Source organism: Dasypus novemcinctus, chromosome 3 (assembly GCF_030445035.2).
Source record: "Dasypus novemcinctus isolate mDasNov1 chromosome 3, mDasNov1.1.hap2, whole genome shotgun sequence".
Taxonomy (NCBI): Eukaryota; Metazoa; Chordata; class Mammalia; order Cingulata; family Dasypodidae; genus Dasypus; species Dasypus novemcinctus.
The window spans coordinates 59,247,116-59,261,189 of record NC_080675.1 but is presented as its reverse complement, the minus strand read 5'-3'; the positions used below and the strand labels follow the sequence as shown (position 1 = coordinate 59,261,189).

At 39.6% G+C, this 14,074-nt stretch overlaps 1 protein-coding gene across 3 annotated transcripts in view; it reads right to left on the bottom strand.

Moving 5' to 3' along the window:
• Positions 1-14,074, bottom strand: part of TXNDC16 (thioredoxin domain containing 16) — a 132,634-nt gene that overhangs the window by 79,133 nt on the left and 39,427 nt on the right. For all 3 annotated transcript variants that reach the window (XM_004449347.4, XM_071213933.1, XM_071213934.1), the window contains one exon: positions 5,911-6,032. In XM_004449347.4, the coding sequence (XP_004449404.3) occupies positions 5,911-6,032 (122 nt within the window). The remainder of the gene's footprint in view (positions 1-5,910; positions 6,033-14,074) is intronic.

The following is a 14,074-nucleotide window of genomic DNA, read 5'->3' as shown; positions in this document are numbered from 1 at the left end:
CTACATTATATTGTAGTATATTAAGTGTGTAATAGAATATGTCTAAAAAAACAATGTACATACTTTAATTAAAAATACTTTATTGTGAAAAACAATGCCAACCATCATCTGAACATTCAGCAAGTCATCATCTTTTTGCTGGTGGCAGATCTTACCTCAAGGTTGATGGCTGCTGGCTGATCAGAGTGGTGATTGCTGAAGGTTGGGGTAGCTGTGGCAATTTCTTAAAATAAGAAACCAAAGAAGTATGTCACTCTTCTTTTCACAAAATATTTCATGTTGCATATGAAGCTGTTTGATAACATTTTACTCACAGTAGAACTTCTTTCAAACTTAGAGTCAATCCTCTTAAACCCTGCCACTGCTTTACCAACTAAGTTGATGTAATATTCTAAATCCTTTGTTGTCATTTCAACAACATTCACAGCATTTTCATGAGGAGTAGATTCCATCTTAAGAAACCACTTTCTTTGCTCATCCATAGAAAGCAGCTCCTCATCCATTCAAGGGAGATTGCAGCAATTCAGCCACACCTTCAGGCTCCACTTTTAATTCCAGTTATCTTACTATTTCCACCACATCTGCAGTTACCTCTTCTGCTAAAGTCTTGAACCTCTCAAAGTCATCCATGAGGGTTAGAATCAACTCTTTCCGATCTCCTGTTAATGGTGATATTTTGACCTCCACTCATGAATCATGAATGTCCTTAATGGCATCTAGAACGGTGAACTTCTTACAGAAGGTTTTCCATTTACTTTGCCTGGATCCATCAAAAGGTTTTCCATTCACTTTGCCTAGATTCATCAGATCAGTTGTAGTTGGCAGCTACAGCCTTGTGAAATATATTGCTTAAATAATAAGACTTGAAAGTTGAAATGACTCTCTGGTCCATAGGCTGCAGAATGAATGTCGTATTAGCAGGCATGAAAACAACATTCAACTCACTGTACATCTCCATCAGAGCTCTTGGATAACAAGGTTCATTGTCAATTAGGAGTAATATTTTGAAAGGAACCTTTTTTTCTGAGCAGTAGGTCTCAATAGTGGGCTTAAAATATTAAGTAAACCATGTTGCAAACAGATGTGCTATCATTAGGTTTTGTTGTTTCATTTATAAATTTTCAGAGTGGTAAGTCAGCATTGGTTTCAACTTAAAGTCACCAGCTGCATTAGCCCCTAAAAAGAGAGTTAGCTAAACTGATAAAAAGTCTATAATAGAATATTATCCTAGCAATGGAAGAACTTTTATCATTGATATAAAGGCAGTGGGCACCAGAGGTTCTGAGAAGAGGGAGAGAGAATAGGTATAATATGGGGGCATTTTCAGGACATTGGAATTGTCCTGTGTGACACTGCAGTGATGGATACAGGCCATTATATATTTTCTCATAACCTATAAAATTGTGCAGGACAGAGTGTAAACTATAATGTAAACTGCAGTTCACGTTAGTAGCAATGCTTCAATATGTGTTCATCAATTGTAACAAATATACCACACTACAAAGGATGTTGTTAATATGTGAAAGTGTGAGAGGGAGAAGGGTTCAGGCATATGCAAATCCCCTATATTTTTATGTAATATCTATGTAATCTAAAGCTTCCTTAAAAATAAAAAAATAAAAATAAAATAAAGGGAGTCAGGCTTTCCTTTGTTTTTGTTTTTTTTTTAATCACCTTTGGGTCTTTATTTTTTTAAAGATTTTATTTTTTATTTATTTCTCTCCCCTTCCCTCCCCCCCACCCCGCCCCAGTTGTCTGTTCTGTGTGTCCATTTGCTGTGTGTTCTTCTTTTTGTCCGCTTCTGTTGTTGTCAGCAGCACAGGAATCTGTGTTTCTTTTTTTTGTTGCGTCAACTCTCCACGTGTGTGGTGCCATTCTTGGGCAGGCTGCACTTTCTTTCATGCTGGGCAGCTTCTCCTTACAGGGCACACACCTTGCGCGTGGGGCTCCCCTACATGGGGGATACCCCTGTGTGGCAGGGCACTCCTTGAGTGCATCAGCACTGCATATGGGCCAGCTCCACACAGGTCAAGGAGGCCCGGGATTTGAACTGCAGACCTTCCATGTGGTAGGCTGATGCCCTATCCACTGGGTCAAGTCTGCTTCCCCAAGCTTTCCTTTGAAACTTTGAAGTTTGAAGCTACACACTGACTTCTCCTCTCTAGTTAGGAAAGTCCTAGATGACATCTTTTTCCAATAGAGGGCTGTTTCATCTATATTGAAAATCTGTTGTCTATTGTAGTCACTTTAATCAATTATCTTAGCTAGATCTTCTGGAAAACTTGCTGCAGCTTCTACATCAGCACTTGCTGCTTCATCTTGCATTCTGATGTCAGGAAGAAGGTTTCTTTCCTTAAACCTTATGAGCCAACCTCTGCTAGCTTCCTCAACTCTCTCGGCCTTCAGAGAATTGAAGAAAGTCAGGGCTTGCTCTGGATTGTTGTGGGAAACTGGTTTACCTATTCCTTATTGTAAATGTAACACCTGTTCTATTGTAGATGTTGCAGTTGTTAGATGTTGCAGTTGTTCCCTATTATAGATAATATTGCAGTTCTGATAGCAAACAGCTGCTCAGTAGTTTTCAATAAAGGAGGTGGAAACTAGGGTTGAGGTTCTCAGTTTCAGAAGTTGTGAGTCCCCTGGTCCCATCTTTATTTCCTCTCTTGTGTCTTTCTTTCTGTCCTTTTATTTCTTCAGTTCTGCGTCACTTTCCCTTTGTGCAAACCTATTGCTGAGCTGGTCTCAGCAACTGGCGCCCAACGTGGGGCCCGAGGGGAAGAAGAGCTTCAAGCTAAATTAAAGGTGTTGTCACTGTGCAGAGCCCTGCGTGGTTAAAAGGCCTTCCAAGTCCTCGGTGAGTAAGGACACTCTTGGGTATTCTAGCAGGGTTACATGGGAAACGAAGACAGTTCTACAAAATATCACCCGTATGTCTGTCTCCTCCAACAACTCCTCAGGGCAGGAGGAGCTGAGGCCAGCGAGTCTTGTATTTTAGAACTTTTACAGATTATAGAAAAACATTGCTCATGGTTCCTAGCAGTAGGAAGTTTAGAATTAGAAGATTGGGAAAGAGTAGTAAAAGAGTCAGAAAAATTACATGTACAAGGTGTTCCCCTCCCCGTTACTATTTGGTCTACTTGGACAATTATTAAATGTTTGGAAACTTTGCAAACAGGAGATGAGGAAGAGAAAAGTGAAAACAGAGAAGGTGAGGAAGTTATTCCCACTGGATTTTTCGATGATACTAGAGATATTTTGCCTTCACCTCCTCCATTATCTGACTTTAGAAAGTCACTTTCCACCCCCCTGCTGACACCTCCTCCCCCTCCTAGGTTCGGAGACAGCCAAGGTTGTCAGCTTTACAACAAGGCATTTTACAGGCTAGAAGAGAGGGTGACTTAGAGGCACTTCAAATGGCCTTTCCGGTCACTGTACAAGAAAGAGTAGCTCCTGGAGTGGATTCTCAAGATCCAAATGGAGTTTATGAGTTCACTCAGAAACCCTTCCCATTTAAAGTTGTGAAAGAGTTAAAAGTAGCTGCGCAACAATATGGTCCAAATTCTCCTTTTACCTATGAACACTGCAGGAGCTTGCTGAAGGCTCTAGGCTGATCCCAGCTGAGTGGTCTACATTAGCATGCATTACCCTAGGGTCTGGAGAGTTTTACAATGCAAAACCTGGTAGACAGATCTTGCAGAGACTCAGGCTGCTCATAATAGAGCCTATAATATCCCCATTTCCTTGGATCAGTTAGTGGGGGTGGGGAGTTGGGCAGGAGTAGATCAACAATTGACAATGAATGAGCAAGCCATTGCACAGGTCCATGGCTGTTGTTTAAGGGCACAGGAAAAAATTGAGGCGAGAGGCCAGCCTCCAGTGTCATTTCAAAAAATATTACAAGGACCTAAAGAACCTTACCCTCACTTTATTGCTGGGTTACAAGATGCTATCAAAAAACAGGTCAATAATTTTGAAGCTGCTGATATTCTTTTATAGCAAATGGCTTATGAAAATGCTAATCAGGATTGTCAAAAAGCTATTGGGATTATGAAAGGCAAAGTGGATTTGACTGGATATATTAAATTGTGCCAGGATGTAGGGACAGAGGGCCACCATGCTACAATGACAGCTCAGGCTATGGCAGGAATGAAAATCAATAAGAGGTTCTCTGGAAAATGTTTCAAATGTGGAAAAATTGGTCACATGAGAAAAGATTATCAGAAAAAGCCTGAGGGAAAAACAATACCGCTGGGACAGAATATTTCTGCTCAGATACCATTTGAGCCCAGCCCCCTGCTGCGGTAAAGGAAATCATTGGGTTAGCCAATGTCGGTCTAATTACCATAAGAATATCACTCCCTTGAAAAGAAACTTCCAGCTTAGGGGCTGCTCCTAGCCCATTCCAAAAGGTTTTGTGGTTCAACAGAGCAATCCCAGCACCCTCCAACACTCTGCAGTGCCCCTGACTTATCCCATGCCACGGCAGGAAGCGCAGCTGTATATATTTCTATGGCAGAACCAGTTTTACTGCTTCCAGAGGATACCCCCATCTGTGTAAAAACAGGAATAGGGGAATCTTTATCAATTGGCACAGTGGGACTTCTCCTCGGGAGAAGCAGTCCCACCTCCCAGGGGGTTAGAGTACATATAGGAATAATTGATTGTGACTATCAAGGAGAAATTCAACTTATCATGTCCACCTCAGTTCCATGGAAAGCTGATATTGGAGATCGCATAGCACAATTGTTGTTTTCTTATGTTCCTGTAGGAGCTAGTGAGAAAGTCCGAGGGAAAAATGGTTTTGGAAGTACAGGAATAACAGGAGTATTCTTAACTGAAAAAATTTTAGAATCTCGCCCTGTTTGTGAAGTGACCATTCAGAACAAACAGTTTAAAGGACTTATTGATACTGGAGCTGATATTTTTATCATTAGTTCTAACCCTTGGCCCTCTGCTTGGTTATTACAAGATGCATCTATTTCTGTTGTGGGACTTGGCACTCCCAGAGGTTTAAAACAGAGTGTGCAAATTTTTCATTGTCTGGGACCTGATGGGCAACATGCCACCCTGCAGCCGTATATTGCAGACTTGCCTATTAATCTCTGAGGACGTGATCTATTAGAACAATGGCAGGCTGAAATTCATATTCCCCAGGTTAGCCAGTATAGTAGACAAAGCCCACAATTAGTGAAAAGACAAGGACATGTTCCAGGGTCAGGACTGGGTAAGCACCACCAGGGAATTGTTAAATCAACTGATCCCACAGCTTATGGTAATCGTAAAGGATTAGGATATCCATCTTTTCCATAATGGCCACTGCTCAGTCTAGCCTCCTTGGATCGCCCAAACTCATCCCTCTCAAGTGGACTACAACCTCTCTGGTTTGGGTTGAACAGTGGCCATTAACCCTAGAAAAATTGGAGGCACTTCATAAATTAGTTAAGGAACAGGTAAACCAGTTTCCCACAACATTGGATTAGGCTCTGGCTTAAGGGAACTGGTTTGATCTTATATCTAGACCACTAAAACTTTCTCAGTATGAGCAATATGGCTGTTTTACTTTATCATCATTCATGTGTTCAATGGAGTAGCACCTTTAATTTCCTTCAAGAACTCTTCCTTTGCATTCAGTGTGGCTGTTTGGCACAAAAGGCCTAGCTTTTGGCCTATCTCAGCTTTTGACATGCCTTCCTCACTAAGATTAATCGTGTCTAGCTTTTGACTTAAAGAGGTATATTATTCTTCTTTTCACTCGAACACTCAGAAGCCACGGAGGATTATTAACTGATCTAAGTTCAATTTAAATTTGTTTTAAAATATAAGATTATGATCAAAATATACTATTTTAAGTACTTCAACATACCCAAGTATAGAGGCCCAGCAGAGATTAAAATAAAAGTTAATAAATACCTGATGTTCCAATGGCTCTTACATATGAGAACACAATATTTCCTTTTCCTTTTAGAGCAGATTCTACATTCTGAAGGTCTTCCCGGGTGCTGATATATTTTACTTCATTAAAAAGAAGAGCACTGAAATAAACAGATTTAATTTGCATAAAAATGTGTACTTAATACATATTTGTTGAATAAGTTAAAAAAAACTAATTTAAAAAAATGCAATTCCTTGAAGCAAATTATCAGTAGTAAGAACCTTATCACTTTATACTGAATTAAAATTACTCTCCAAATCATTAGTCTGTCCCTGAGAGTATCACCAGAGATAGTTGCCCCAAACAATGTACATGCTCCACCACAATGACCTTAACAGATTTAAACTGTTTCCACTAACATCCTCATCTGGCCAAATAATCACTTAACAGATTTTGTAATCTTGAACAAATTTGAGCTCTTCCCACATCTAAACTGCAGACTTCTCTCCAAGGGATATATGACCTGATGACCTAGACCTTGCCTATCTCTCCAATCTCATTTTGTTCTACCATTCCTTGTGTCTACCATACTCTAGGCACACTAGCTTCCTGAAAGGAAGAAGTGAAAAAGCAGATCTCTTCAGGACCTCAGGGCCTTTGCACAGAGTTTTCTTTAAGCTGGAAGTTATTCTCCCCACTCCTTCTCATATATCTGGGTCTCAGCTTAAATGTCATTGCCTCTGAGAATCCTTCCCTTTTGGTTCTAGGTAGATCTTTAACACTTTTCTCTTTCATTTTACTATTTGATTTCTTCATATAACTTACTACAATCTAAAAATTTTTATTTATTCACCTACCTGCTTATCCCTGCTTCCGCCATTAAACTGTAACCTCCTTAGCACAGGGACCTTGTATATTTTATCAATACATTTGTAATAACATAGAATTGGGTTTAGCACACTGCAGGCAAGCAATAAATTATTATCGAATGAATGAATAAGTAGGGCAGGAACTATTCATTCCTATTCATTTGAAGAAATGGAAGTTCAAAACCCTGAAGCACTTAACTCAAAAGACACATTTACTGAATCAAGAAACCAGAAACAGAACACAAAACAGGATTCCTACTCTTAGTCCAGTAATCTTTCTTCACTATAATTCTTCCACATCATCTTTTTACTGTATAACTCAGATTAATTGAACATATTTATCTATCCAAAAGAATCCCCTTTTTTCTTTTCTACTTAAGTTCTCTATGCCTAACAACTTAACCCATATATATGTAAACAAACACACACACATATATATGCTACATTTCAAGGCTTTTTGAAAATTGCTCCCAGTCCACATACTTTCACTTAAATAAGCAAAGGTACAATAAAAAATCTCCAATAAATTAGTCAAGCACAGTTGCTTCTTAAAGCAAACATGGTGCTTTCTCCTGATATAGCAGTTCTCAAACTTTTTGATATCAGGAGCCTTTTAAACCCTTAAAACTTACTGAAGTCTCAAAGAACATTTGTTTTTGTAGGTTATATCAATAGCAGTCAAAATAAAAATTAAAAGAGAAACTGAAAAATATTTATGAATTCATTTTAAAAGAACAGTAAACACCACTGCAAGTTAAACTACTACTTTATTAAAAACGTTTTCCAATTTAAAAAATTTGGTAAAATTAGTGGCCTTTTATATTTTTGCAGTTCTCTTTATTAATGGACTAAATAAAGACAGCTGGATTCTGATTGTGTCTGCCTAAATTTAGTCTGCTGTGACATCACAGGTCATATAACCTCTGGAAACTGCACTCCTTAGAAAATGAAAGTGAAAAAGGCAAATAATGTCTTGGTGTTATTATAAAAACCTATTTATCTCATGGACACCCTGAAAGTGCTGCCCTAACAAGTTACATTGGTTTAAGTTTTATGTCTCATTACAAATTTCTTCAACATTTAAAAAGGAATGTAAAACTTGGACTATAATCCCCAGGGATCCAGGGCTCTTGTTTTTAAAAAGATACTTACTGAGCATCGCTTAATATGTGTTAGGGATTTTCACATGATTTCATTTCAGTTCTCAACAATATTCTTGGAATATTGTTTATTCAAGAGGGGGTAGGGAGGAAGAGAGAGAGCAGTCCAAGGGGTCAAGAAATCTGCCCCAGGTAATACTGTTAGTAAACAGTAGAGTTGAAATTCAAACCCAGCCTTCTGACACTTGGGCCAGGGCTTTCTAAACTATATTACTGACCTCTCTTATAAATGGGAAACCAGGTAGAAAGGAAAGGAGCTAAAGAATGACAAGGAAGTTGCAGGGTCAATTTGGGCTATTAATTACTTATATGTTTTGGTCAGTGAATCCAGAATTACCCTTGAGTTCTTTCAAAATGATTGGGGAGGTACCATCTTGTAAATTCAATTGGACTACTGGTAAATCCTAGGTATGGAAATTACATCCACCCATTTACATTTTGTAGATCTAACCTATTGGCTTTAAATAGAGTGGAAAAGGTCCTAACCTCTTTTCTCAATACCTTGCAAAGATAAATTTTTTTTTTTTAAGATTTGTTTTTATTTATTTCTCTCCCCTTCCCCCTTCCCCCTCAGTTTTCTGTTCTCTGTGTCCATTCGCTGCGTGTTCTTTTTTGAACACTTCTGTTGTCAGCGGCACGGGAATCTGTCATCCCCTTTAGCTGCGTCATCCTGCTGCATCAGCCCTCCGTGTGTGTGGCACCATTCCCGGGCAGGCTGCACCCTCCTTCGCGCTGGGCGGCTCTCCCCATGGGGCGCACTCCCCGTGCGTGGGGCCCCCCCACGCGGGGGACACCCCTGCGTGGCAGGGCACTCACCGCGCACATCAGCGCCGCGCATGGGCCAGCTGCACACGGGCCAAGGAGGCCCGGGATTTGAACTGTGGACCTCCCATGTGGTAGACAGATGCCCCAACCACTGGGCCAAGTCTGCCTCCCAAAGATAAATTAATAAAAGCCAACGTTTATTAGGCCCTTGCCCATGTCAGTGACAGTACCAAGCATTTTATCTGTTGAGGCCAACTATCGGTTTGGGGGGCCCAGTTCTGAATGCCTCTCTTTTTCTATGTGAATTCTCAGTTCTCTAAGTCTTAATGGTAGGCAGAGCCTAAGTCCCAGTATAGAGGCTGACAGTATTATAGACTTTGGGCTCCCTACTGCAAGGCATGGATACTTGACCCAGAATCACTTGCCCGAGGCTCTGAACCAGGAGCTAATGATGCAAAGAATCAAGGACAGTAGAGAATTGTTTCCAGAAGCAGTAGCAGCAGTAACTTCAAAGGCAGCAGTCACAAGAGTGCTGCTAATGAGTCCCCATTGTATGGCATGCAGAGTGTGGCATCCAGTGCTCAGCAGGAATGCAGCAGTCCTCCCCAGACTATTTCTGTGTCATGATTTTGGCTCAATTCAGGACTGAATAGCCTTTAAATCCAATTCTCCAGGCCTTCTAGTGTGCCTGAGAAACCCATATGTACTATCCAAAACCTTTTCTGCTTAAGCCAGCCAGACCCAGATTCTAGGGCTTATAACTAAGAACCCTCAGCAATGCCTTCTGACTTAATTTTCATGAAAACCATCTGAGATCAGTACTATAATTGGCCCCACTTTGCAGATTAAGCCATGGGAGCTGAGAGGTTACCTTGCCTAATACCCCAAAGATCATTTAGTAGTCATTATCCATGAAGCAAAAATAAAACTAATGACATTAATAATCTAATGATCTGTGATTTCTTTCAATGGCTTATTAACTTTAATAATATTTTTTAAATATGTTAATTTCCAGGATGAGGATATCTGGGGATCTCTAGAATACATTCCTCAAGCCTGTGCTACTTCATTCCAGTCCAACGAGGAAAAATATTGACAGAAATGGGTAAAGGAAAAGTCTCCCTTGGGATTTTCTTTCTCTTATGATGGGATAAAATGGCCTTAGGAACTCCTCCTGTCCCGGAAAGGCTTTCTCCTGGCATGCTTTTCCTGAGACTCTTTTCAGAGCCATTCAGTAGATAAGATATATGGCCAGGAACTGAGTGAGCATCAGGAAGAAGAAGACTGTGATGGTTAGACTAATAGGCCCACTTGGCCAGGTAATGGTGCCCAGTGTTTTGGTCAAGCAAGCACTGGGCTAACTGTAATACAAGGGCATTTCACGGACTTTAGTTATGCATTGATCTTGATTGCATAGATGGCTGGTTACAACTAAAAAGAATGATCCAATCAGCTGAAGGCCTTAAAAGGGGAAGTGATTTCAGCATTCAGAGAGAAAATACCCATCTCTACTTCTGACAGCCAGCTTCTTCTGGGAGCTCATCGAGGACCTTCATCAGAGCTCCTGGTTTACAGCCTAACCTGCAGAATTTGGACTTATGCATCCCCACGATGGTGTGAGACAATTTTATAAAATCTCATACTATTTACAGATATCTCTCCTGTCAGTTCTGTTTCCTCAGAGAATTGTAATACTTTGAGAATAGATCTCACAGTTTTGGACTTTTTTCTCCAGAAAACAGACCATTTTTATAGTGTAAAACTGTCATTAATCAAACTCTAAATTTTTGCCATACCAAAACCCCCATGACAAAAGAAAGGGGGAGGGGGGAGCAAAAGAGAGACAAATTACTTCTCTTTAAATGAATTATATTGCTACTGGGCAGATCCATGTATAAGTGAGATATCCCAAAGTACTCCATTAAGTGTTTCCTAAATTAATAGGATTATAGAAAGAACAAATAAGTGGAAGTCACCTTGGAAATGTGAATTCAGAGTACCAAGAGTAGCTTCCTCCAGAAGTTCTATAGTAACATCAGCTAAAAACTCAATATCCAATCTCTGAAATAATGTGTTGAAGAACAAAATATTAGCTGAGCTATGATAGTTGAAACCAATTCCTATAGTGAATTGGCACTAGGAATAGCATGTTAATTTCAAAGGAAAGACACCTTCCATTTTTTGACAAAATATTAGTTATAAGAACATAAAATACCACATCTGACAGAAGAGTTAATAAGATTGCACTGTGGCTTACAGTACTGGATAATCTTCCCCTTTAGCTTCATTTGGTAATTTTTAGGAGTCAATAATGACCAGGTAAAAAGTAAAAAAACAAAAAATGGTCTTTCTTTGCAACTGTTGCTTCATGGCAACATGACACAGCATAAACTCACATGAACCTGCTTCACATTGTTGGGTTTTTTTAACTGCAAAATGATATTTCCTAAATTTGTATTTAAAAAAACAAAACCTAACATTTGTAGAGTTTTGGGGTAAAATCCAAAATGCATTTTCACATGTTTTACCTTATTTGATCTTCACAATAATCTCATGAAGTTGTAATTATTATAATTTAAAGATTAGGAAAACTAGGGATCAGAAAAGATAAATTGCTCATTCACACAATGGAAGATAAGGATTAGGGACTTAAATCCTCAGTAAATCGCGGCTTCTTCACATATTGTACAGCCTTCCAATCTACATTCTGAGATTATAGTGCCTCAATCTCCTATACCTCCAACACATTTGGCCTCAGGCTAGTTAAATATATAGTATTTTCAATCAAGGAAGAAAGACTCATTATTACTGTACCTCTCTTTTCTAAAATATTACCCTTCTTAATCTCACTTAGAAGCTTTCAAGTAAAATTTTCTTTACATAATTAACAAACCTCCCAATTCCACCAGTTTTGACTACTGACATTTTAGAAAATAATTTTAAAATTTTAGACTACAAATCCAAATTCTTATTTTTATTTTAAATTTCATTTTTAGAATTAGTAATATTTTTATATGGTTCAAAATTCAAAAGGTACCAAAAAAGTTGAAAATTGAAGAGTCTATCTATGACTCTAAACTCCCCAGACACCCTATTTCATCCCTGTCAACTATATTACAGGTTTCTTGTGAAACTGAGATATTTATGCCATATATTTATATATCCCTCTGTTAGAAGTCAATCCTTTCTCATTTCTCAGAGCTCCTGTAACGTCTGAGCCTTTTTTTTTTTAAAGATTTTTTATTTATTTCTCCCCCTCCCCCCCAGTTGTCTGCTCTCTCTGTCCATTCACTGTGTGTTCTTCTGTGACCGCTTCTATCCTTACCAGCAGCACAGAAAATGTGTTTCTTTTTGTTGTGTCAGCTCTCCGTGCATGTGGTGCCATTCTTGGGCAGACTGCACTTTCCTTCACGCTGGGCGGCTCTCCTTACTGGGCGCACTCCTTGTACATGGGGTTCCCCTACGCGGGGGACACCCCTGTGTGGCAGGGCACTCCTTGTGCACATCAGCACTGTGCATGGGCCAGCTCCACACGGGTCAAGGAGGCCTGGGGTTTGAACCGTGGACCTCCCATGTGGTAGGTGGACGCCCTATCCATTGGGCCAAGTCCACTTCCCCATCTGAGCCTCCTGAACACAGAAACTGGCAAGAAAAAGATGGAGAATTTCTTGGGGGGAAGAGATTTCCCCAGAGCCAAATGCTTATGTATAAGGGTAGAGACCTTCTTTTCATTCCCCAAAAAAGACTTAAGTTCCAGAGAAAATGATAAGCACTTTCTGTCTGGAGTGGGGAGTATATATGCCAGCTCCTATATAAAAACCTCATGACTAGGGAGTGGATGTGGCTCAAGCAATTGGGCGCCCGCCTCCCATATAGGAGGTCCCATGATTGGTTCCTGGTGCCTCCTAAAGAACATAAGCAGATGCTGCAATGTGCAGACGCTGCAACAAGCAGACACCACTACTAGCTGATAACACATCCAGAAGATGACACAACCACCAGGGAGCAGAGGTAGCTCAAGTGGTTGGGCACTCGCCTCCCACATGGGAGGTCTCGGGTTTGTTTCCTGATGCTTCCTAAAGAAGACAAGCAAGCAATGAGCAGAGGGAGCTCTAGGGGTGGAGGGAGAATAAAAATTATTTTTAAAATTTAAAAAACCCACAAAACTCAGTGATGGATGCTTTCAGGGTTCTGTGATACAAACCCTGTCATATGTGCAGGTGTAACCATCTGGCTGTCTTTGTTACCCTGTGGAGAACTAGTTGTAGGGAACTGGAGCTACCATTTTACCCTGGCCGTTATTCATGCTGTAAGTTCTGAGGTCCAATTCATAGGACTGGTATTTCTGCAAATATACATATTTGCAAGTAAGGTAACATCTCAGACCCTTCACAGTTTGAACTAACACCACCCCCCAACATACATGGTACTAAGCTATCCCCTGAGCACTTGGTTTATCACTTAAAATATCCTGGAAAATCAATTTGAGAAAAATTTAATAGACCAAAAGTCAGTATATTTTAGCAATATTATAAATGGCCTACAAAAATAAGCCACATGGCAAGCCGTAATGGTCCAGAAAATTTTTTTTTTTAATTTGAAAAGGTTGTCCTGAGTTTGTACTTCTTATTCTATGTCCAGATTTTACTACCTTAGTTTTTTCACCAACTGCTCTTCTGAAAATAAGGAATTATCTAAAACCTTGATCTTTTCTGTTGCCAAAGAAGCAAAGTTCAAGTATTTTTGTGGATCACTGGTCTCAATCAAAACATTCTACATGAACAATAAATTAAATGCTTTGGGGAAAAGAATAATGGGAGAGGCTTACTTATTTTTTTAAAAAGCAAACAAAACAAAGCAATTTAAATATTCTGAAATGCAAGCTTCCATATCATACACAAGTGTTTTGAGAACTATAAAAATAACCCAGCAATACAATCTGCAAATATTTCTCCTTCATTATTGGGCTAAGGAGTGGATTTGTGTTAAAAATAACCAAGTTAGTTAAATAGAATTTATTTGAATATGTGTTAATCAATTTTTGTAAATGAATAAAATGCCAGGAAATTTTGGCTTGACTATTGCCTAATAAAATTCAAACTTAGAACAGTTATTAATGTATGGCTATTCAGTTACTGTATAATTTGTGATATATACATATAGTTCATATAGGTATAAAATATCAGAAAACACTATCTTAGAAGAAAAACTTAATTAAGGATATAAACCAAAAAAATATAACTGTTGGGGGGCAGGGAGAGGCAACTGGTGAGCTGACAGGCACCTAAGCAGCCTGGAAGAGAAGAGAGGCAGAGAGCAAGCCAGCAGGTTGTCAGGTACCCAGCCAGCTCCCTGTGGCGGGTAAAGGGGGCCTGTAGGACAAGCAGCCTCACTACAGGGAACTCAGA